The 26,246-nt window shown below is 38.9% G+C and overlaps 1 protein-coding gene across 10 annotated transcripts in view; it reads right to left on the bottom strand.

Moving 5' to 3' along the window:
- The window catches only part of LOC132257200 (uncharacterized), a 46,890-nt gene that overhangs the window by 9,906 nt on the left and 10,738 nt on the right, over positions 1-26,246 (bottom strand). For 3 of the 10 annotated variants that reach the window (XM_059754000.1, XM_059754009.1, XM_059754001.1), the window contains 3 exons: positions 12,240-12,299; positions 11,277-11,306; positions 3,172-3,265 (listed from right to left, as the gene is read on the bottom strand). In XM_059754000.1, coding sequence (XP_059609983.1) covers positions 3,172-3,265; positions 11,277-11,306; positions 12,240-12,299 — 184 coding nt within the window. Of the gene's footprint in view, positions 1-3,171; positions 3,266-11,276; positions 11,307-12,239; positions 12,300-13,193; positions 13,388-14,555; positions 14,687-26,246 lie in introns of those variants that run through there. The other 7 variants (XM_059754002.1, XM_059754010.1, XM_059754005.1 and 4 more) reach the window with 6 other exon arrangements.

Below are 26,246 nucleotides of genomic sequence, written 5' to 3'. Positions count from 1 at the left end.
ATTTCGCAATATTCTCCAATGTGGCATTGAGTGTGTGTTATTACACAAGAATCTACTTAAAAGTCAGTCTCGTTGAGAGAGAGAAAAGTCTCTCACGTCGAGAGGAAATTTAATTACAATTCCAAAAGTAGCTCAAAAGCCTCTCAGTTTTCTTCGATTTATCATCTTTTTCATTTACATTGGAACTCAGCTAGTCTGCTCACTTAACCTTCTTTTTCCCTCTCGTATCTTTCCACACAAATTGATAGGAAATTGGCCAAGCAGAGTCTCTCTCTGCTGAATATGACATTCTTTTATTTATTCTTCCATTGAAAAGTCTTATATCTTATCAATTCCGTGCCCCTTCTTCACTACAATCGCGTGCCATATTATATTCTCTCCGACATATTAATACATTCCCTGGAATCGCGTCAGAAAATTCCCCTTCACAACTTCTCAACATGTTCTCGAGTCTCTGGAGTCAACAATGCAGGGGAATTGCACAACAGAAGTACACCTACATTTGTCTTTTCAATTAGCAATGGATCGCCGCGAGAGCGCGAGTCATTCCATGTGAATGTATTTCCTCTTGAGCGCTTCTATTAGTCATAGAGAATTTTATTTCAAATAAACTACACTTCATCGTGATTTGCCGCTTAATATTTTGCATATACGAAGGTCGGCGAAGAAGTTCTTGTTCTGAAACTGCATTTCTCAAGAACGTGATTTCGAAAAAGAATTCCACACACACAGAGTGGCTCTAAACACGAAACTTGGCACGGAACTAAAAACTGACCATCGCCTTTGCATGCTCACAATCTTTCAACCCGACCTCCGGATATTTACATTTAATTTAGTGAATGTGCGAGCTTTTTTTCACCCAGAGTCTTCCATTCCACGGAAGACCGCAGACGGCACAAAAAAAATATCAGTCTCTGACGCTATTTATAGAATGAAAATTGATTGATTTATTCTTCATGTCATTAAATCTTGGAGTGATAAAGCGCGCGCGTGTGTGTGATGGTGAAGAAAATCGGAAATGCAGGAGAATTGAGATGCTAAGCAACACTCCAAAAAGGTCAATAAACAACCATCGCATCGCCTTTAATTGCTGGCAACTCTCTTGTCTCTCTCTAAATAGCATGGCGATTAAAAGAAATATGACTATGCTGTGTAATTATTGCAATTCCAACCACCTCAATCATGTTCCACCAACGTTCATCGCCGCGTGGAACTCAATAAATATTATTATACAGTTTTATTGTTAGAAATAGCGACAACTAGCCAGAGACTCGTTCGCACATATGATCGACAATTTAATGAATTATTGCACTTCTCAATGCTCTGTCTCATTTAGAATGCAGCGCGAGAAACGAGGAAGATCGCCAAGGAAGGTGATTAGGAGGAAATTGTAGAAAACAATTTCACTGGAGCAATTTCCCGATTAAATATCATTTCGCACGAGGCGGAGAAAATGGGCGTCATAAATTGAGGAATTAAGAACTTTACAAGCCTTTGATACAGCCCACCAATCCTACATATTTAAAATCAAGTGTGAATTGTTTGAATTGATGGTTGTTGAGCAAATTGCAATTTTTTTGTACCACTTCTGTTCCGGGGAAGAATTTTCAATGTCGCACGCATCAAACAAAGCAAATAGATAAAATTGTTAATTGGCAGCAAATAATTCTGCCATTCAATCGCGCAGAGGCATTAAATGATTTCCATTTCCTTCAATAATATATATTGTATGTAGAAAATACTTTTCATTTTTCTCTATTAAATCTTCACAGTGTGAAAATGTTTACATGAATAGACACAAAAGTGACCAGAAAAAAAGCCTCGTGATCACGAGTTTAATAGAAAATTTTCCACTCAGGAGTTTATTATCTATACACAAAGTCCAGCTAAAGTGAAAATATGATTCAGAAAATAACATTTGTGGTAACTATAAATAGTTTAGAATAAGCAATTCAACACAACCAGATAAGAAAAGACCTTTTCTTCTCTTGTCACATCCAATGCACTGCATTGATTCCATATTCAATTGGGAAAATATTGACAAAATTACATGCCTCAAGTGACACTCTAAACTGAATACAATCCAATTAATCCCATCTTGGCCTTGGGCAAGTCGAAATGAAGACAGAGTTTCATTAAAATTCTGCAATACACAATTTAGCCGCAGCTTTTTCTCTCTTTTTTCGTGCTTTGTGTGTCATTGTTGAGGAGCTTTTGATCATGTGATAAGCGCAGTCATTAGCACGTTAAATTGAGGTGGATTTTCACGTGAGGTAAACACACTAAACACCATCCAGCTGGAAAATGCAAAAAGACATCCTTTTCACACTCTTTTCTCTCTCTTGTGTCGCAGATAAGGCGCTTGTTGCCAACTTCTCAGCTGCTAAAGAGTGGGAAAATCCATCTGTTCGCCCATTGTTGTCTTCACGTGGCAACCGAAGAACTTTAATTCAACAAACACGATGATCAAGCCACGCTGCAGACGATTGTGGAAAAGTGATAATGAACATTGATCGGTACATTTAACTTCCAGAAAAAAATTAGCGCTGTGATTAAGGAGAAATGATGGCAAATAAATTGAGAATGATATTTGCTTCAGTGATTTGGTGAAAAATACTTGGCGATTGTCCGTCCAGAGACATTTTACCCACGTGTGAAAATTGCCAAAGAGCACCAAATGTGATAATTATTTGCGGTCTTGATGTGTTTTGTTCATTTTGTGCTTGAGAAAATGAGACACTTGCGTCAAAACCATAATTTCAATTGATGTGTGTAGTCAATAAATGCGAGAAGTTTGTTTGGCACTCTATGGAACAAACAGTTTTCGCTACATCAGTAACACACACACTCTATATATTGATCAATGAGGCGTCTTATTGAACTCCAATTGCTGTGCGCGCGAGACTAGGAAGACTTTCTTGTTTATGGCTTGGCAATAAAAACAGATTTATTTGCATTAGATTCTAAAGCTCATTTGTGCCATTTGGAGGCGCGCGTGATGTAATCCCTTCGGGAAATTTCCCGACATTATCTGATGTGTCTTGTCTTAATTGATAATCAATCATTATTTGTTGAAAGGCGTAGAGAGTGAGACATTCAGTCCATGATTCCGAAGTTCTCATTGTCACGAGGAAAAGCCTAAAGTTCAAGAGATATTTTGAGAGAATTTACCTGATTGTAACTGCGACTAGGACGATTATAACACCAACTAGGAGCATGGCAATAACAACTCCATAAACAACGTTAATAACATCGTCTGGAGCATCTGAAAATATACAAAAGCAAAATGCGAAAGTCACTTAAATGTTTAGAGCATTTCATTGCACACTAAAAACTACACAAAAGCCTTAAAGCCAGTCTGTCGCATTGCGCCAAGTCCACCAATTCTGTCACAAGACGCCAATCACCGTCAGACAGTGAAGATCAGGAAGAGAAGAGAGAGAGACAAATCACTCAGCGAAGGTACTGGCCAGAACCACTCTTGAAAAGCCCCCCCACACGCGTCTTCAGGTGTGCGCACTCACGCATTTTCCTCGCTCTGGCGACTTTGGAAGGTGAACTTGTTGGTCGCATTTCGCTCTGACTGAAGCAACTGACGTCAGAGCGAACCTTACCTTCTGGATGTTCTCTCTTCCCCCAAAAATATCCCAAGCATCGTGCCGACGTCACCGTGGTGAGGCAAGATGCGTGTGATGTTGAAACTTAATGACCCATCACACTTTTCACCGAGAAAATCCCCTTCTCGATGCTCTGGTGAAAATCATTCGCCGCACATATAACCATTTATCAGTTCACACAAGCTAATTCGGGCTCAGTGAGATCTATTTTCGCACCAATGTGGATAAGGTTGCATAAAAATGTACTCGCAAATCTTCCTCAGCAAAATGCTCTTAGTGCACTCTCTAGTTGGCTCAATCGTAATCACACATCGGCAGATGGTGAAATGATGGATTTTGGGTGGATTAAATGTAGATTTGGCGATAAGAAAATTAGCAAATCGCGTGATCGAATGGGCAAAAAGCCGAGAAAATCCCTCAGAGACGTGCGTCAAAACAATGGACAATGGGAATCGCAAGACCCACTGGAAGCGTCAGCCGAGTTTAAGATCAAGGCTTTGCGCCTAATCCGTCAAGTCCATTGAGAAATTTCACCCCCTTTTTACGTAAGCGGGAGATGTTTTGCCGGAATAAAGCGATTAGTAGAAATTAGATCAAATTTTTGAATGGAAAAATTAATCAAATAGGACTTGGATTAAGTAATATCACTTGCAGGAGTTGTTAATCAGCAGAAAAAACAATGGTAAGATGATAATTTGTTGATCAATTGTATTCAATTTTATCATTTTGAAGTGTTTTCTAGTCAGGATTGACTTTTAATTAAATTTTGAAGGTGTTTCTTATCTCAGATTTTACCATAAGCCATTTCTTCTACTCATTTTCCTTTCCAAAGTGGCTCTAGATCACTTTTTAAACTTTCCAAAAAGCAAAACAAGCTCTTCAACACGACCTTCTCCCGTATTATGACACAATTCCATAAAAAAAAAACACAGAGCCGATAGTATTATCTCAAACAAAATACGGTAGTGCTTATCAAAATACCTCAAATGTCTCGATAATGCCTCATAAGACTGTTAAGATCTATGACTTCTTTCATCTCTTCCACGTGATCTTTTCCGTGAATTACAACTTCCCCATCACTCCAGAGATTGCTTGTACAAGTGAAGCCAAAGACACGGCGCGCCTTGAGCAGAGCGCGAGACCTCAATTGAGGAGGAAGGTGACCAAAAAGACCAACATTTTCTCTGACTGACTCTATTTTCTCTGCCAGGATTATTATTATGCATGGGCTTGAGCCATGAATAGCACAAGATTCAAAGTATCAAGTCTATTTTCACCCTCCCTTCGATCGTCTGAACCTCACCTCGTCGCACCCAAGAAAATCACACACGAAAATTCCAATTGAGAGGAACAAATTTGCTATATGTGCAAAATAAATTCAATTACACGGTCAACTTGAGGGTGAGAAAAGCTATAGAGAATCATAGAGCGAAAATTTGTGAAAATCCACTGTTTTGTGGCCAGAAGCAAATCATGGGGAAAATTGAATATCAACATACTGACGCAAATCTCACCCAACAATTGTTAATTCGCTGATGCGAAAACACACATGATAATAATGGCAAACATGTTTTTTGGTGCAAAAATATATATATTGATGAAAAGCCATGTTTTCGCGAGTGAGGAAAAAGCACGGACTTGACATCATCACAGTGAACAGGAAAAATAAAATATCACTGTACGAGGAAGAGCCAGAAAGTCTCTTGGGAGAGAAAGATCTTCATGTGAGATGTCTTTTGGAGTGACACAGGTTTATTTTAGATTGCACGGAGTGTGTGAGATTCTCGGAAATCATTTTGAGATCACCACCCCAGTGCCATAAAACACACATTATGAATCTGTTTGGTACAAAGTGAATAAAAGAAATATTAAGAGAAATGATAAATAGTCTGGCCGCATTTTCCCCGCACTTTTCGAGAAAAAGAGGTCTGATACGCGTCAATTATCATCTACTGACGAAAGTCATTTTCGATTTCAACATTATACTGCGTATTTATCATTTCCTCTCTTCACAGAATTGTCCGACTGAATAAAAACACACAACATGTAATGCGGAAAAGGCTTTTTTTCCTCGCTCTCTGGTATTAACAAGACGTTCGCAAGAGGGATTTCTGATAAATCCACTGCGTTTTGTTTGGGAGTTTAGCGAGAAACTCGTTTTATGCCAGCCGTTTAGAGAAAATAGAGAATGATCATTTGGAATTCACGAGAACACAGAGAGCAGCTCATGATGACGTCAAAGACGTGAAATACAGTTTCGGATGAATACCAAATTAATGCTGTGCTGATGTTGCGCGTGCTGGATGATCCTCTAATGGGCCCAAGAATACAACAACCCGAATCTAGAGGTTAAGCATTTCACAATGGTGTGTTTTGTAACATCTCTGTAAGTGTTTACATGCGAAATTTCATAAAGATCTGACGATCATTAGTCATGCGTCTGGAAATCAGGCGGAGCAGACGATTGTAAGTGAGCGTAGGTGTCTTCATTGAGTGATTGTGATGCTATAAATCAAAACACACCAGCAATAACAATGGAGTGAATGATGTTATTTGGTCACTTTTACCTAATTGAACTGGCGCACGGCGTGACTCATGATAGCACAGCTGCTTCCGTGACTAAATATCAGGCGCAATCAAAACAGATAATAGATGTGTCGCATTGTTGTTTCGGAAGATGTGTGTACAAACCCGAGAATCTCCCACAATCCCAGTAATGCGTAGTTAACGAGACATCAATAAGACCAACAAGAGTGTGATTTGGCACAACATCCCACAACTTTGGCGTACATTAAAAATGTATTTACCACTTCTTTGTCACACACCCGTGCAATACGGAAAATCCCATACAAAATCCCCCTGCGAAACTGAAAATTGTGCAAGGAATGTCAACCTCTTTCGCCTCTCCTCCCTTCCTAAGTAACACAAGAGAAATTCACCGTAAATATATAATCTGGCGCCTATTTAATTTCACTTACAACCAACTGGTATCTTAAGAAACCCCACATCAACGCTAAACCTCATCCAGAATAATCCAGATTAACTGCGAGCAATGCGGAGTGAGAGAGAGTTTGGAAAATCACAAGTATATGCGTGTTGTGTTTGTGGCATCAATTGGGTTTCTTCACATCATTACGGACCTCATAAAATATTTTTCCCCGTTCTTCCTAGAAAAATCACTCACGAACAAGCTTCTCTCCTCAGCGAAAAGACATGAGAAGAAGAAAACAGAACTGACACGCCAATAAACTTAGTAAAATCAATAAAAATTTTTCAGCTGAACTGACATGAAAGAGGATCTATCAACTCTTTTATTCTAAATCGCCTTTTTTTCTCCGCTCTCGACGCTCTATTAACCTGAATTTTTTGGGCTGTAAGGAAAGTCACAGAAACTCTAGTGCGGAGAATTGACAATGTTTTTTCATCCACACTTGTATATTTTGTTGTTGGCGATGCGAAGTGTGGAGAAAAAAAACAGCTTGTATGTAAAGCAGTTCTTTTGATATTATTTAAAAGCCATCAAAGTGGCACTGTGCTTAGTTTTAGACGCGTATAGAAAAATTCCGAATTACATGTGATGATCAAAAAATTCACAATTCGCGCGCTCTGACTTGATAATTGTCAGATATCGTGACAGATGTTGTAAATCTCTTTGTCAAATTTTAAACATTTCAGCAACCTTCAAATTTTACAGCACAATTAAACAGAGAGAGAAAGCTCTAAAAATAAAATTTCCATAACAACAAAAAAAAACTTGTAATCACTCTTTTTTGTGTGTGTGTCTCTTCCCCGTCTCTCTTAAGGCAACATTATTTGGTGACAAATGGAATTTCTCAATGTCTTTTCCTCATAGCTAAATTTAATATTTCTTTCCCGACAATCGCACACCCCTATATGCATATTTATATACTATAGCATTTAAATAAATTGTTTGGGTTCTTCTGCACGGCTTTTCGTCGTCTGCACCAGAGGCAAAAAAAAAACAAAATAAAAGCCGTGCCTCTTCGCAGACATAGTCGTTAAAAATCTTTGGCACTGTCAATCATGAGAGAAATGATTAAAATTCCATTATGCAATCCGTGTGTAACCCTTGCAGGATTTTGTCAATTGATGCCAAAATACCTAAATTCTATCATTTGGTCGCTCTTGAGCAATTGCAAAAGGTGGTTCAAAATGCGCCACTCAGCTGAAATCCTTCAAACACTTCTACATGCAAAAGCTAAAGCACAATATCTCTCAAATGCACCATGGAATGTGCAAAAATTATCACACAAAACCACACTCTCTGGAGTAATGTTTTCCCCTTCAGAAGTCACAATGCCCACCACTTAATGCGATTGTGCTAATTTTCGTGCCGCCCAAAGAGTCAATGTCACTCCAGAAAGGAGAATCAATTGAGGCTAGTATTTGAGTCATGGATTAAAGCGTGAAAGTCAATGGGTGAGGATTAATCAATTGGAATGTCAAATGGCTGGAAATCCTCTCATACAACACAAAACTAAATAATTGTGCGGTCTATCTTTATGGCAGGAAGGACAGAATTCCTCGGGGATTTACACAACTTAATTCAACGTACTTGTGCTCAAAATGCTATCGCGCTCTCAATAATGTGCTGAAAATTGCCATTGATTGAATAGAAAGAACCACCACAGATATAATACACATGATGTGGTTTTTCCCCCTGCACCATCCCAATTTTCTATATTCATCTATTAATAGACTTGCAATCTCCCTCTTACGAGTCTATTTTTTCCTCACGATCCTCACTCTTTTTGCACGACAGTGAGAGAGAGAGTGAGTGAGTACTTTGAACGCTGGCCCACAGAACACACTCTCGCACATATTCAAGCATATATATATTGATTGGGTGTGACTTTTATATAAATATAATTGTGTTAATTATGTCGAACCATTGGTGATTACTATCGTTTGTATTTTCAGTCACCGTCTCGGCGAGGGTGCGAGAGGCCAAGCCAAACATCAAAATAATAAATCGATCGAAAGTGCTTTTCTTGCCACCACCAATTTTCCTCTTTCTCAAAACATTTCTCTCGCCTCCAATAATTGCTCGTGATGACATGGACTCGTGGCCTGTTGCTAAGTCACACAAACGCGAGCGAGAAAATATATAAACTGTTGGATAGATTAAAATACACGCTTATATTCGAAAATGCGAATTTCCGACAACCGACCAGACTTCACACTTATGCTTTGGCCCATTACATTGTAATCTCATAACGATGTCGCGCCGCTCTCATCCGCCTTTTTCTCTGCCGACATTTAGCGACATCGCTTCAGCCAAGTTGTGGCCAAAGAGACGATAATTCAGTCCGTCAAACTCACGAATATGCTATTATGTTACAAGTATTATAGTTTACACTATATTAACCCTTCACATCAACTCCCCCGATTGCAAATGGAACGCAAAACGACAATTAACTTAATCATTCGCATCTCCGAGGGTTAAAGCAGCGGAGGCGCCGGGTGGTGTTCGGGGAAAAGCGCTGCCCTTCCATGTGGCAGATTATTGTGGGTGAAGTATGCAATTAAATTTCATTTATAGCACTTCGAAAGGCCGAATTGCGCTTGACGTTATTCCCCCATAACAATCCCACCATTGCCTATTCTTACGTCTGAATTGATAAGTAGTTTTCAGTTCATCAAACTTGCAACGTATTAAAAGGTATAATTGAAAATTCCTACTCAAATGTATATCTCTCAAAGCTATCAATATTCCACAGAAAAAATAGTAAAAAGGTGTGCAGAGCCAGTAAAAACTAAATACAGCCCAATTCAACTAGAATTTTCTCCACTTTTCCCATCCCATCCTCTCAAATATTAATAAGCACAATAGCAGTTTGGCGCAAGTGAAGCGCTTGAGGTGAAAAAACATCGAGTACAAACACCCCTCGAGGAGAAGCGGCAGAGCTGATGATCTTGAACCTCGTGCGCATTGTCTCGTGGTGACAAGGAATTTTCCCAATTATATGCATGGCGACAGGGTAAGTCACCATCAGAGAACAATTGGAGGATAATTTCATGCATCTTTTTCACACATCGTCTCGCAATTTCACGGAATACGCCAGTGAGACAGAAAAGCGCCTGAAAACAACCCGCGTGATTTACAGATCCCCTCAATTGTTTATACAATTAATGCTTGAGTATCTCATGAAAAATCAACATTTCACCTATCCAGAGTTTTCCATTCCCCACCCCAAAAAAGTGTTTATCACACGATGAATGAGCGCATCATGAGGAAAATTAATTCTTCACGTTTAACCACGCAATTGCAAAAAATATACGCTATAATTGATCCTCTCTCGTCGTATTTTCCATCCATCAGAATATTTCATCAGCTCAACATCACATAGAGTTCTCAATGGAGGCTCGCCAATGCGTCACAACCATACAAAAGCCCCCCAGAAAAATTCCCCAAAACAGACATAAATTACCTCTTTTTTGGCAATATCGTGAGCACTTGAGCTCTTGCACCTTTGAAAATTCACAGGAGAGTCAATCGCCAATGTGCGCAACAAAACAACACTTGAGAGAATCGGTTCAATGTTTATGTTTGCATAGAAATTCTGTGCGCACTTCCCAGGGCTCGTGTAGTGAAATTGTAGCCATAATAACGAAAGGGAGAACCCTGGATTAATTAATTGTGGAAAATGCGCGCTCTTTTGATATGGTCAATCTTGACCCACTTTCTACCCAGACTTGACAGATTTTTTTTTCGCGGAATCGTCAAGCAATAAAAAGATCAATGAATAGGTGTCGATATCTTTCTGTGGTGTGTCTCGATAATCCCTCGAGAGACTCACTGATGAAGCGGCAATAAGTCATTGTTTTTCTGCGGTTTCCAGACACAAACATTCGTGAAGTCAATAAAATACATTGTGCCAATTTTATTTTTGGGTAGCATCAAAAGAATTCAATAGCAAATGAGTGATTTCCTTTCCGAAGAACAGTCGAGAATTCTGGGGGGAATGTTACACAATTTCCCGTAGTGATAACCGCGGAAGAGTCAGCGACTTGTGCAAAAAGCCGAATAAGAGGCCACACAATTGTAATACTGGCTGGCACATAAGCAAAGAAAGCGAGACGAGGCGAAAAAAGTCCCTCATAAATTGAGTAAAAAATGATAATTTACAGCTCTTCATGCAGTTGTATCATGTTATCATGCGATAACGCTCCATCTTATCAGTGTTAATATCGAGATTTCGCGCAGCGAGTGGAGAAAAATGCCTGACAAACACATTTCAATGTGATTTGCATGTTTACTTGGGGGCAGGAAGAAAAAAAAGAATAAACTAAATAAAACCCCTTTTTCATCTCCGGCCTCTCAAGCAGCTGTTCTGGCTGAATTGCCTTTATAAAATTACATATATATGAGTAAAGATTGTGAGGTGAATGAGCAAAAATCCTCTCCGCGAAGCTCAAATTGGACGCGGAGAAGGTTATAACTCTCTCGTGTTAATGTTAAGGTTAGAGGAGCAAAAGAGCCATCAACATTGGATGTGTTTTGTGTGAAATGCATGCGGAGAAAGAAGTGAATTGCGAAGCATTAATTACCAAGCCCAAAAGCCAAAAAATAGGAGGTTGTTTGTCAAATGCACCATTGGAACTTAATCAATTCATACTATTGATCTTTCCACTTACCAAGGTGCGATAATGACGATAGTTCAGAATCTGAAAATATGAAAATTATCTATGTTTATTCTGTCTTCGGTCTGTGCTCTATAGAATTAATGATCTCTGCGTCTCTAAATGCCACCCCCAAAATGTCCACTGATCTCTTATGTGTGGTGTTGCGAATGGCATGGGAATTAAGCATATCGAATGACAATGGGTAAAATGAGAGATACTGTAATTTTCCCAATGGAAAAACAAGGAGTATCAATTCATCCAATAATGGATATTTTATCAAATGCGAACGTCACACTGGCGTGGTGAGACAACAAGTCGAAACCACCGCCAAACAGATAATTTATCGCGCAGGAAAAACAGGAAAATGATTCGCGTGTCTCCTTCAAATTAAATATATCCTGCCGGTCACACGCCAATGTATGTTTTTGAACTTGAAAAGGAGCTTTGCATTAACGATCAGTTGGTCAATCAATACTCCACTTTTCCCCTTGATTAATTTTTCAACAGACACGCTTTTATATCTGACAATTGCGCCTCAAACGCGACAAGAGGGAAGTCTTTACGTGTTTTCAGCATTAATAAATTATCTGCTTTCCCGGCACACAATTCGTTTCCAACGCGACACCTTGAGAAACATTGCAAATGCTAAATGTGTGGCTAAAAGCTCGCGTCTGTGTGTGGCTGTAAATGTCGATGAAAGCTTTGAATGATGTGTCTTCGATGAGCTGGAGAGTTTCGATGGAGACTTTCGAGAAGCTCGTTAAATGCTTAAACACACACAAAGCTCACTGGAGAGTGCCATTGAGTGGCTTAGCCAGCACAGGTGCAACACGATCAACGGTCGTTGTTAGGTTTACACACAACATAAAGCTCACACAGGTGCAACAGATCAATTTCAAGAGAGAGAGAGCGCAACAAAGGAAGAGAGATGCTCTAGTTTTTCCTTATAGATAAAAAGCGAGAAAAGAAACTCACCAGTGTCATTGAGCAATCCTTGGATGTCATTGTTGTCTATGTCACCCCCATCTCCATACCCTGCAAAAGACAAGAGAGGCACGCATTAGTCACCTAATCGCAGGCCCCCCGGAGACATTGGACATTTTGTGTATCGTGTGCACTTGAACTCTGCGAGACATTTTCACAACACGCCGCGCAGTGGGAAAAATAAACACCGCGCGCGATGCTCTTCAAGTCAAGTGCCACACGCAGATTGGATGGCCTATTGCAAAATTCGATAATGGGTAAATTTCCGCGATAAACGCATGACGGTGAAGTTGATGTCTTTCTTCATCTTGGTGGGCCATTAAAATTCCGCCAAAGTACACGAGTTTTTGTTGAAACAATTGTGCTGGAGGAAAAATATTTGACAACATCACTGAGTATCGTCACGTCCTTTTCACCTCAATTCTTTCTTGTCTTTGTATACAATTTATTTGTAGCTGAAAAATTGCCTAATAGCAATTCACACGAAAAAGCTCTTCCACCAAAATATGACTAATATTGTGTCTGTCCGAAGGACAGAAGAATTGACATTGCAGTGAATTTGAGGATGGGCATCATCAACTCTGCAACGTAACCCAGAAAAACCATCAGATTTCCATCCAAACTCTTGTCAGGGTTATGAAACTGAAACACTCTCCATTTCTAGTTCATAAAGCGTGTGTTGTATAAGAAATTATTGGGCGCAAAATTTGGCCTAATATTTGAACATTTGTATGAGGCCAAAAACAGAGTGGCAACATTGGAATTATTTTGCAGTTTTTTGGCAATTTGTTCTATTTGTTTTCCCATTCAAAACATTCTTCAGTTGTGCAGTTAGCTTAACTGCTGAGCTCACCATAGACGCGAAATGCGCGAAATACTAAAAAGTGCGCGATGATTATCGATCAATTCAAGAGTATGGATTATCTTATTATTGTGTGCGATTACCTGATGAATCATTGGATGATTGCCTCTGCAATTGATATCCCAGCAAATTGATCATAATCACAAAGTGATGATTTCTCCAAGTTAAATGCGATTAATCAAATTATTCCTAAACTCCTTCCGCCTTTGCTCACCGCGCCGCGCACCATTGAAAAAAATGACACTTTTTGCCGACAATTTGCAATTAATGACATAAACTTTTGATGATTTTCCACGAGAAGAAGCAAACAACTTCCCAAATTACTGTCTCCTCTCCATTTTTGGACACAGACAGACAGACAGAAAAAAAACAATGAATGGAGAGGAGAAAGTAATTCACATTAATAGCTTTTTAATTATTCCTAATTTGTCGCACATTTCTTTCCCCCCTCACTTAGATAAATATTTAACTGGCGACAAGCCTCCTCTGGAGCTTCAACTTGAATAATTTTCCAAGCAAATTCAAGTGGAAAACACTATGGAAAGGATTTGGAATTAAGTCGAGTGGCGAGACAAACGCCCCCAAAAACAACTTCCTTGGAGTATTTCCTCATAGTAATAAAATGCTTAGCAGCTCCTAAGCAATTCACTATAATATTGGCTGTTATCGCCCGCTTATCAAGATGATTCTCGCGCTCTCTTATGTGTTTTTGAACACTGACAGGCTCGTGACAATTTTATCACCACGGTAAAATGTGTGAAAACCCCATCGAAAAGAATACGTGAATGCCTTATCAAGGCACCTGAGCTATATTTGTTGAACAATCCACCCCTTTTTCCTTATTTTCATCATCATCTCTCGTCACCTCCAATATCGCGCAATTTCTCTGGCACAGTTCGCCTTCACTGGGTCTCCACATATCGTAGGATTTGCTAAGAAGGTGAAAATTGTGAGGTGAAAAATTACTCAATGGTAACATTAAAATACACATTTCTTCTCCACTACAATTGCATCATACAATTACTAGTTGAGGAAAGTTGAGCTAAATTGGCCACCATCCAACAAATCGAGCCACAGAGAAACGTTTTGTTTCGATGTCTTATCACAAAAATTATTCAATCCATCATTTATTGGCCTGTTGAGCCACAAAGAGAAATTTCTTTCGCAAAATACACCCAAGACGAGAATCACACACGCGATTGCTATCAATGAAATTGAGAGTCTGCGCCAGAGAGTTTGAGACTATAATTTAGTGAGCCAAGAAACACAACATTGTGGGCAAAAGGTCGTCTTCTCGGGGAAGGAGAGTAAGAGAAATTATGCAATGAGATCAGCAAGATCCCAATCTCCATATGTGATCTCATTTTCTCCACCTCACAGCACAATTTCACGATGATATCACTCGCAATTCAACACCATAAACCTCTTTTTCCCGATATTATTACCATCAAAACTCGCGTTTGCCACCATCTAAAGACGCTCTCAAGCTCACTTTTCAAAAGCACTCCTTTTCTTCAACACTTTTTCGGCAGAAAGCATCACGTGAAAAGGAATTGAAAGTTGTGTTGGCAGAACAAATGTCGAGAATATACTGAAGTGACTTAATTCTGATAACAACCATGAGACTTTCAGAACAATATATCGTATTCCAAAATACAGTATGACCACTTGAGGTTGTCACAAGCTCAGTACATAGGAGATTAATTCAATAAAATTTATAGCACACACATTTTCATGCCAATCACCAAATGGTGACCATCAGAGTCAATAATGTCTCAATAGAGCACTTTTTTCGCTCACCAACAGTGCGAAACGCGCTCAAATCTCTACGTCAATGTACTCTTCAGGGATTAAACTGATTGTAGACGACAACATGATATTTGTTTATCACTGTACTTGAGGATTTACCCGGTATTTCTATGTGAGAGGAATTACAGATGTGATCAAAACTATACGACATTGTGTTATTATATAACATAAAATGCCTTGTAAAATGCAGAAATATCCGCTGTTTCCTTTCTCCACGCCCCAGAAGAGACTCTAATCTGACTGTCTTATCTTAATGATCTCTTCCACGAAATGTGATCGTAAGAATTTTGATAGCCACTGTATTTGCATAGAAAGTTTTATCTGTCTTAAGGTTTCCGTCTCTCAACCCTCACCTAAATTCTTGACTGGTGACAGGAATATCTTGACATTATTCTTTGAAGAATCCTCTCGAGGAATTCACTTGGAGGAATTTCTCGCAGGTAATTTTCCCGGTTAAAGAGAAAATCACCGGCAAAATTCCCCCACAAACACACCTGAGGAATTCCACCTTATCGCTTTTGCTATTTCATCGCGCCACTATGTTTGTTCATATTGAAAGTATGCAAGAGAGAAAAAAAGGGAGACGTTGTCAATATTGTCACTCACGATGTCTTCCCAGTGTATTTCTCTGGTCACTGATTAGATAAAGCAGCAATTTATCGGGGAAATCTTGCTATGTATTTTCATCAATTTCTAGAATTGGAATTTAGGTAACGTGATTTGGTCGCGTCCTCATTAAAAACTGGCGCTAAAGTCACACTAACTTGCGGTGACAGAGTGTGTGAAAAACAATAAAAACCACATGATAAAAACGTGAGTTAGATCACGTTTCTCTAAATTGATATCAGCTGAGATTTCATTGCAATTCCACCCGTTTAATGAGATTGATGCTTAACTCTGGCAAATTGATTCCAATTGCCGCCCATCAACATTGTCAACAATCGTCCAGCTTGTGGCGAATTATGAAATGATGACACGACAAACTTCCGCGCTCATCATTGCGGAATATTTTTCTTGATCGCCGAAACGTCCAGAAAGCGACAGAGAGAGAGAGAGAGAGAGAAGCTGATGGAAATTACGCCCTGGGGACGAAGAGTAAACATACAATAAATTAACAACAGTCGCCAGCCTCGTTAATCTGCTTAGAGAATGAGACTTCAATTGAGGTAAATTGATTGCGATAATGAATTAAAGTGTCGCGTGATATATTCTCTCTCGCCCAGAGAATCCATTCATCATAAAATCTGTTCAATGATTTCTTTCATACAAACCAATGAAAAGTCGTGGGGAAAATTCCATCAATGAAAGTAATTCAGGTCATTACCTTCTGCCTCACAAGCTGTTCAAACACAATCTATATATCACAAAGTGCAGGTGTGGCAGAGGAATCAATCTCTCTCTTCAAGACCAAAAACACCATCTATTAATGAAAAATGTGTATCAAATGCGTTCATCAATGTCTCACTGTCTCTCCTCAAAGTTCATTAACGTGGAGGTTAAGGTAAAAAATATCTACATAAAAAGCTCTCTTGAGGCCCTTCAACGGATTTGATGTCGGAAAGAAAAATTGTGGTGTCACTGGGAAGATAAGAAACTCAAATAGATTAAGTCACAATCTGTGACAGCATCTCTCTTGAGATTTAGAGCCACCGTTTTACGTGAATGCAAACTGTTTGCCTCATTTTTCCATGGAACTTTTATTATTTGGCCTCTTCTCTTTGGCCCAAGATCACAACTTTAGGCTTCGAGATATTCTACGAAAACTTGAAATGTTTCTCCGCAGTTCATATATCGCCACAAACATCTCATGAATGTTTTTCTCATGAAATCTTCAAATTTCATTGCCCAAAATTGTTTTTCTGTGCTGGCTTTCTGACGATGTTCTTGATTAAACTAATTTTCTTCCTCATTGTTCTGACGCTGTTTTCTCATCTCTTCTCTCGCGATGTTAAGAAAAACACATCATGATAAATTCACTTTCGTTTTGTTATTACAAAATTTTTATATACATTTATCTCCGCGTGGAATCGCAAAGAACACGAAATTCATGTCACTTAATTACTTCACAGGAAATATTAATGAATGAATAAACTTTTTCATATACCCTTAATTAATCATCACGTGTAAGCTTTTTATCATTTATATTTACCGTCGATAAATTTTAAACCATTCCAAAAGAGGAACACAAGAATATATTGACAAATTCTGACGTCAATGACGAGCAATTTAATGCAAATAACACTCGCTTATCACCAGTCATGTTGGATAAAGATGTTCTCTTTTCTGAGAAAGAGAGTTTATCGACTCATTGTGCTAATTTTTAGCCACCTTTTCTCTATTTGTCACTCAGGTGGGAGATGCCTTGAATGGCATATATGATAATGATGAAGAAACCCCCGTGTTTGGCACGAAATTAATTTAAATACTAAACTGTACATTTTATTAATTAACTTTTTCGCAATATGTATCACCAACAACAACACCTACATTGTGGCCTAATTTTGCAGAATTGTAAGACAATTATCTCACTCTGCTCGTGTGTAATTCATAAAGGAAGAGAGGATAAATATGGTGTGAAATATTCCCCTGTGCGATGATTAATCAATGTCTCAAGAGGTCTTATTGGGTAAATAAATTGAGATAATTGCTGATAAGTAAACACAGTCAAATGACATGCAGTGTTAGTGTAAATGGTGAGACGCGAAGTAACGCAATTTTCCATGTTTACAGACTGCATTCCACCAAAAGTGTACTTTTCCGCTGGGAAATAACCTGATGCAATTCTGTGGCGAAAAAATGGACGAATTTCGTGCGAGCATTTCCTTACCGGTATATCTGGCACACCCTTCAGGTTTTTCCGGTTTTCCTCTCACTTTTCCTAATCACCGCATGCGTGTGACATTATCGCTCCACAAGAGCGGCGATTTTGCACACAAAATCTCATGACAACATCAACCGAAAAAGCACAACTTCTTCTTCTCTATGTCAACAAGTGTTGCAATTTCCACTAACGCATGGTAAAATATGCATTTCTCAATTCTTTCCCGTCAGCATGTATTTGGCGTTGAAAACTTATGAATTTATGGCGGAAGTCTCTCACTCGTCGCAATGAAAAGTGAAAAGTGTCCATAATATTCTGTTCACGAGTCGCGCGATGAAGAAAAAACTTGTGCAACACTGCCAAGGTGGATTCAATGAATACATAGAAATATAATATATATATTGGGATATATTGAATAAAATAAGACATTTGAAACCCCGAAAATAATCAAATGCCAATGACGAGTAATTCGTTTTCATTGACCTAGAATTGCCTGTGGTCTTGTCTTTTTAATTCTTCTGATGTCTCTCGCTCTCTTTGGTGCGCGGGGGAAAGGTTTTGCATTTGCGAAGCAATATTTTTCAAGATTATTAAGTGCATAAATTAAGGTGAAGAGAGAGAGAAAAAAAATTATAGAGAGTTGAGATTGAAAAAAAGCACGCCGCGGATCATGATCAGTCAGAGACAAGATCGTAAAATTGCGGCTGCATCAAAAATGCAATTAGATCGGATTGACACGAAGGCTGAAAATGTTGTTAAGTGTATTTTTTTCCGTCGTCTCCCTATAAATTTTATCCAGTTTTACCCTCAACTGTAAACGCAGAGTCACGGTTTTTTGCTATCACTCTAGCTTAGAGCTTTGCCTCAAAACATGCTCTAAATCAAAGCTTTCATGCCTGAAACTTCACAGGTGCGGCGAAGTACAAAATCCCCACTCATCAATTGTGGTGAGAAAGAAGCTTGAAAGAAGTCATTGAAATGGCATCAATTTAAATCGATAAATTGTCTCTCAGGCACACTCTTGAAGTTCAATATCACACACGTGATCTTATGGCGGGAAAATTGCATCTCATCTGATGGGCAATTTAATGTGAGACGCGCGCGCGTCATCGATAGAGAAATCTGCAGCCACACAGTCGATAAGAGAATCCATAATGGCAAAAGTGTCGAAAGTTGCGCCAATGTGTAAAGATCGCTCTTTGCACATCAAAAGTCATGCTTGAATTGGACAAAAGCACCCAAAGTAGGAAGAAAACATGCCGAAATATCTCTTAGTAAAACACCTCTCTCAAGAAAGGTCAATGGTATTTGAGGAGTTTCTTAAAGACACATGTCTTATTAGTTTTCACGCTGCCTGTCTGCGAAAAGGTGACGGCGCGAAGCGGATTTTTTCTCACTCTTGTGCACAAAACATGAAGTCAAAGACGAAAAAGCTCTTGAAGCTCATTTGCACACGACGCAGTATAAAAATGCTGCTCAACCATCGAATTAGTGTCACAAATTAATGAACAAATATATTGAATTGTTAAATATTGATTGTGGTTTTGTCAGACAAAAAGCTCAATTAGCTGCACTTTATACACGGTTAATTGCAACTGCGGTTCCCCCCCAATCATGTCGACTCTGTGTGTAATTTCCAATTGATTAAACCCCAGCAGAATGTGAAGTTGGAAGACAAAAGAGTGCATATTAAATTGCTATTTCGCGAAAAACACCGAGCAATCTTTCCATATTGATTTGATGAACTCATAAGATTCAGCTCAAAAACTTGGTGGTGCATTTAATCGTGCCAAGGTGATCTCACAAGTGTCCAATAAGACATCGAGTCAGTGTATAATTTGCTGAGGGACGATTTTTATCATTTTACACCTTCTGCTGTGAAATAAATAAACACCAAAGAGCAATCTTTCCTCAGCACTGACACTCTGGGAATTGAACAAGATCACTTGCGTGAAGGGCAGAGGACGAGAGCTTTTCAATTTTCGCACATTATGTGTGTGATTTCTTGGAAAATTCAGCAACACAGTCGTCCCAAGATTTATCTAGGCTTTTAGCTTTTAAACTTTTATAGCCCAAAATGTGACTCAACCTTAGCTTTTTCCTCATAAATCTTTTTATTGTCGTCCAGGTTCAAGGTGATAAACAATTTACGGAAGTCTTTTAAATTATCTCTGGGAAATTCATTGAATTTTGCAGTCGCAACTCCAGAAACACGCAGTCAAATGAAGGAGCCCAGAGAGCAAGTGTTAAGAAAAATGACGCGCAAAAGCTCTATATACATATATTTTAATAGCGCAAAAAACATCTTTTATCACGAGATAAAGTCGACTGAATTATCGCGAGCACTAGTGTGGATTTCCCCATTCCCTTTTCAGGGCACAAAGAGTGCATTAAAGTGCCATTAACACATCACAAGATCAAGGCACGAGCATGTGAGGAATGATTTACCGTCTGAAGAGTCGGAATTGTCATAATTGATCGTCAATGACTTTTTAACATGACTCTCTTACACATGTGCCTTTTTCGCCACTCAATTGACTCGCGCATTCTGTCTACGTCCAATTAGATCAATTTCCCATCCAATTCCACCCTATTATCACTCATTAGACTGTTAGGAGATGATGATAAGATCATCAAAAAAGATGTACTCGATCTCGCATTTTGCCTCCCATTCAATCCTACACCGGTGTAATTGCACGAAGATGCTCCACGCGAGCTAAGTAAGTGAAATAGCTTAAAAAACGAAGAGAGACTTCAATGATGCTAACCCACGAAACCGGTTGCATAAAAGGCGTCTTTAACCTGCTGATTATTTTCTTGGCATTGATATAATTATTGAAGTGGAGTTAATAATTGAAGCTACATTTGCACATTTTATAGGAAGTGTTTGAGTATGGATAAACTGTTATACCTCTAATGAATTAAATGGTCGCGAGCAAGGTGCATTTTTGCAATGCAGCGAAAAAAGGCATGTACAATCACCCGGGGGAGACCTCATGGGAATCCAGCACGATCATCGATTGCTGTAAGTTAAGTGAAACGCTAAAATATGAACAGTTGAGAGGACCTTGAATTGATCACTGATTATATTCTATCGATATGTGCCTTTTTGCAGCACATCTCCCACTTTGGATGATCACCCAGAGTCTCTCTCTCTCTCTCACACCTTCTTACCGCCAATCGACCCAATGGATCGACACAGAGATTTTCCACAACACTGCATCATGCGCGCTGAGTTGTCTTTCAAGAACACAATTCGCCGTGAAAATGTGTCACGCACACCAATCGCCCGTTCGCCAAATTAATTCGTCAGACAGCTTAAATCACATTAAAGACATCAATTTGATGATCAACGGCGCGATGTAAAAAGAATATAAACAAATACTGTGTAATGGTTTAAAACTTTCCGCGAAAACTTCCTCGCTCGATCTCTTTTCACCTGATGCTGCGCCGCAGTCAAGTTGTGTGCTTTTAGACCTTGATTGGTTGTGCTTTGATCTTGAATTAATTCGTGATCACTTTGACTGTAGATCACACACAAAAAAGCCTCGCATAGCAGCAGTACGGCAAAGAAAATGTCCAGATGAAAAGATCACCGCGTCAAAATAGTGGTTTTTCTCTCTTCAACATTGTCATTTCGACACACGCGCATTTGATCAATGGTGAAAATGATAAACATTCGATAAAATACAAAATATCTGTGTTTTAACAGTAATTTTCCACACCTCATAGTCTTCTCAATCTCTCAGGTTCATTGTTGCAAAGAGAGGCATTCAAAGGCGATGCGAGAGACCTTCTAGAAGACGCCCAGCATTGTGGCAAAAAAAGCGTCCACGGTGAGGTTAAAAGCACCCAACAGTCCCAAGATCAATGGTACAAGCGTGAAGCTCGGGGAGCACAATTCGCAAAGTTAAGGTGTGATCAATGCCTGGGCATCTTGTCTGAAAGTGGCTGAATTTCTTCTCTCCACGCTTTTATGACTTGTTTTTGCACATAAATCTGCATGGCAGATGCAGGCGATATCTTTTACCTCAGGAGACATTCAGTCACCAATCTTGGCATTTCGAATTCACATACTCGTTTTATTAATCCCGGATGGGAAAAGTGATCGAACATGTATCAAAAATTTAAACCTCCAACGAACTAGAAAGCCCAGAGAATACTTCAACGGAGAGTCTGACTCGAAATTCTATGCTGAGAAGCATTTTTCCGAGTGTAGACAATAGATAAATCGCAGTGGATCTTCCGGAATTGCCATGCCCACCATAAACAGACGCAATTGAATAGCATTCGCGAGAAGAAATTCAACACGTGTGTGTGCAGAGAATACAAAATCATGCCAATTTCCGAGGATAAATTGGCGTCACTCGAAAAATGTGCCTCAAATACAAAGTTCATCACTTGCGCGCCCCAGAGAAAGAGAGGCCGAATTGAGGTAAAAAAAAGGTGAAGCAAGAGTGCACCCGGAAGTGACATGAAACATAAACTTTTGCCGGTCAACTGACAATACAAAATGAGTATATTGTTGTGATTATCATTAATAAAATGTATATCATTCACATGTCGGAAGGTCGAAACTCATCCTTATTTGCATTGTCCAACGATTTTTTTTTCGCCACGCATTCAGACTAATTAATCATTGCCCATGAGATGGAAATACATCAGGAAGAGTTTATGCAGCATCGCGGAATTTTTTCCCCTATTGTACTGTATTGTAGCATGGCTTTTATGTTTGCCATATACAAATGATTGTGATGCCAACAATGATCACAGCTTTTGAGATGAGAGATGTTAACTGATTTTATTCCACATGCAATTGTCATAAAAAATACCATATCATGTTACACATAAGCGCTTCTTTTGATTGACAATTGTGCAATTAAAATTGATTCTGTGGTGACCATTGTACAGTACAAGGATGGGTTCTTAATTTTTAAAGGTTGAGCTGCACCAGAAGGTCAATGTGGAGTGAACAAAAAGAAAAATGTGTGTCACACAAGAGAGAACATTATGAGCGCATGTGTTTTGTAGATTACCATCGCAGTTTGTCACAGTGTTTCCCACTGGAATTCCACTTGGCGGTTTGTTGATTCTCTGTCGCTCCAGAACCTTGCAAATGATGCCTAAAGAGGCGACCAGTGTAATCATTTGTTGATCACTAATTAGACCTCTTGGACTCCCCTTCACTTTGGTGGAAGAAGTAAAAACCTACCTTGTCAATTCATCAAAGTTATATCATAAAATAAAGGCAAAACATGATGAAAGACAGGCTCAAGTCAGTGTACGAAAAAAAAGAGAAAACGTGATCCTCCTGTGTGGTTTCTTCTTTTCCTCATCTTCTTCGCAATTGTGAATGGATCTCGCGAATGCATCACTTTGAGGTGCTCACTTTTGCGAAAAAATTCCATGAATTTTCAACCTTGAGGGACTATCGAAAAAAAGCCCAACATCCGTTGAATGAACTCTCACACAAGAATGGCTTCAATAAACTATACACACACGAAATTTCACGAGAATATTATATGCATAACTATTTCCACGAAAAGAGTGATCAATCGGCCAGATATTGAGAGAACATGGCATTGACAGACCATTGATAAGGTGTAGAAAGGACGTGCGCGCGATCGTGTAAAATTCCCCGTAAACTCAATGCCAAGTTCACTGAATTTTCACGCTTTTTCTCCTCCCCCCGTCAATTAACATCCCGATAAATTGTGATTTTTCACCTTAAAATGAGGAAGTTATGCAGTTTACAATTCAACTTGGCATTGTGACCTCTTGGCGGTCTTATCTCACGTGAAATAGTGTTGAAAAATCTCCGCAGATGCACCTTCAGATTATGACACGAGAAGAGTGACGCCAATCGCTATCGATCATGCATCGAAACACGATTTCTGAGCATTTCCTCAATTTCTACAAATACTCGTCATACGCCAATTGGCATTCACTTATGAATTTCATGCAATTTTTATGCAAATATACATCAATATCATAACGTGCCAAGGTGTATTTTCAGGTGAATTCGAGAAAAAATTATTTTTATGTGTGCGAACTTGAACTCTTCTCCAGTCGAGACAAAGTTCTCAATTTATGCGCCAGTAAAAAAAATGCCGAACCCTCAAAAAGGTGGGAACAAAAGATCAATAACTCAGAAACCTCTAATTTTGACAATTCACCGCGAAAAGTGCCTCGATCTCTCTGCCTTTTTCCCGTCATTCTGTCTACGACATTCAGGATGAAACTGGATCACGAGATCATACGATCGCGCAAGTGAATGTCTTCAACCTCTGGCATGCAGTTTTTGGCACGGAGGAGAGAAAAAGAGTCACACAAAATGCCCAGTAAACCACTGAGGACGATCTTGAGCGATTCGCAGAATAGGGGAAAGCGAGTCTGTTTCTCTCAAATACTCATCCAAAATCGGAGGAAGTTTGCTCAATCATACAATTACTCATTATACATATAAACATGATTTGGAAGCTAGTTTTCACACCTCTAATTCTTAAAATTAGAGGCACTCTGAAGGCCGACAAGTAATTGCGAACCGAGTTATCCCAAAATTACTCCACTGTCCTCTATTATGTTAGGATTTCTCACAATTATTTTGCGGTTTTCCTCATAGTCTAAATATTTAGAATGAACTTTTATTGCTATTTCAACGCAAGAAAGAATGTTTTAAATGACGATCGCGCATCTGATAATTTTAGAAGGATGAAGCCAGGCGAAAAAACATGTTTATCAAAGTCATATCATCACAATACTGTACAAGTCTTTGAACATATATTCATCTATACACTCTGTTATTGTTCTCAGAGGAGTCAAATTGTATATGTTGAAAATGGGAAAATAGCCTCTGTTTCTCCAACAATTTCAATAAAATTATATTTCAAGTCTCTCTCCCCGCGAACAAGTGGAAGCAATGCCACAAGTGAAAATTGTTCTCAATGCTTCGACACTACGTGAGATGTGTCTGGTTGGCTTGGCAGGAAAACACCATTGCGATAAATGGATGAAAATGAGCCAAAATTGTATTAATTGTAGACACTTTTTCTGCATTCTTAACCACTCAATTGAATTGCACGTCGCGCTGTGCCGGTCCTTTTGAAGAAAATCACGTAATTGCCTGTTATCAACACGCTCAGAAGGCAACCCCATCTAAATAGCCGCCCATTTGGGATTAAATGACACCCTGGCATGACGCAAGTAATTGAAGACGTCGCATAAATTACACCCAAAGTCATTTCAGCACGTCAAATAGGGAGTTTAGCGAATCTTAGCATGACGTATTTCATTAGACGAAAAATTGTGCGTATGTCTCACTGTATAATTGTGCAATTATCAGCTCCTTATTGATACTGTCCGCCTGCAATTAGCAGACTAAAAGCACTTTTGCCATTTTCGCTTGAATGATTTGGAGACTCAAAATATTTTTCTGAGACAAAATAAGTAATGTACGCCTGTCAATAGAATATTAATGAGACACGGGTTGAGCAAAACAAATTATTATTATTGTTAAGTAAGTTTTCGGTCACAAAATTAATAGAATGTATATTTTTACCTTCCATTAGCAAGGTATTTCTTTACAATTTGCCTCGACAGGCTGGGTGAGAAACAAGAAAAACATGTGAAGATGAGGAGCCGTAAATTGAGATATTTTACATGCATTTCCACTGAAAACCATTGGCAAGTTTATATAAATTGTGTAAACAATACTGCGAGTTGGGTTCAATTAATTGCGCCGATTGATAGAAAATTTTCACCCACATTTTCTCAATCAACATTGAAATTTTCACGTCAATACTTTGCCAACATTGCTTCTTGTTCTTTATTCACACACACACACACACACACGCGCGCGTTGAACTATATTTTTATTTGTGGGTGAAGAAAATATATAAACAATTTTCGCGATTTCGTTTCTTTTTTTTGTTCTCCATTGAAAATAAAAAGCGAAAATCGCGGTGTGTTTCACTGGTTGTGATTGACATAGCAAATGTTGGCGGTTTTTGTGCCATTCTAGACAGACATAATTTTCATACACAAGGCCAATATCATTTTCGTCATTTATATATTGTGTATATATGTATATTCCTTGTTACTCTTATTGTCATTTTCCCCGTTTTCCGGTGCGCTGGAAATAACACACAATGGAAATGTGTAATTGCAAAAGCTCAGACTGTCAGTTGAACTTCAAGGAAGATCACTTTGAAGTGCCAATTTTGGGCTTTTCTGTGGCTTAGTTTAGAGAGACTCTCCAACAGGTCAATTAACATATGATCTTGTAATGATTTTTCAGCTGAATTTAGTCACACGCAAGAGGTTAGTAATACAGGTCGGATTTAATAATCTGCAAATCTGTGACTCTGTATTCTAAATTCCAAAAATCAACAAGTGTATCTTGACAATTACAGCAGCCAATCATCATTATCTATTGAATTTCTTACGAGTTCTAATTTTAGACACTGGAAAATAACTCAATAACAGAAAAAAAAGAAAATAGTTCTTT

The sequence above is a fragment of the Phlebotomus argentipes genome, unplaced genomic scaffold, assembly GCF_947086385.1.
Source record: "Phlebotomus argentipes unplaced genomic scaffold, Phlebotomus argentipes genome assembly contig_42, whole genome shotgun sequence".
NCBI classification, from domain to species: domain Eukaryota; kingdom Metazoa; phylum Arthropoda; class Insecta; order Diptera; family Psychodidae; genus Phlebotomus; species Phlebotomus argentipes.
This window is presented reverse-complemented; position numbering and strand designations above follow the sequence as displayed.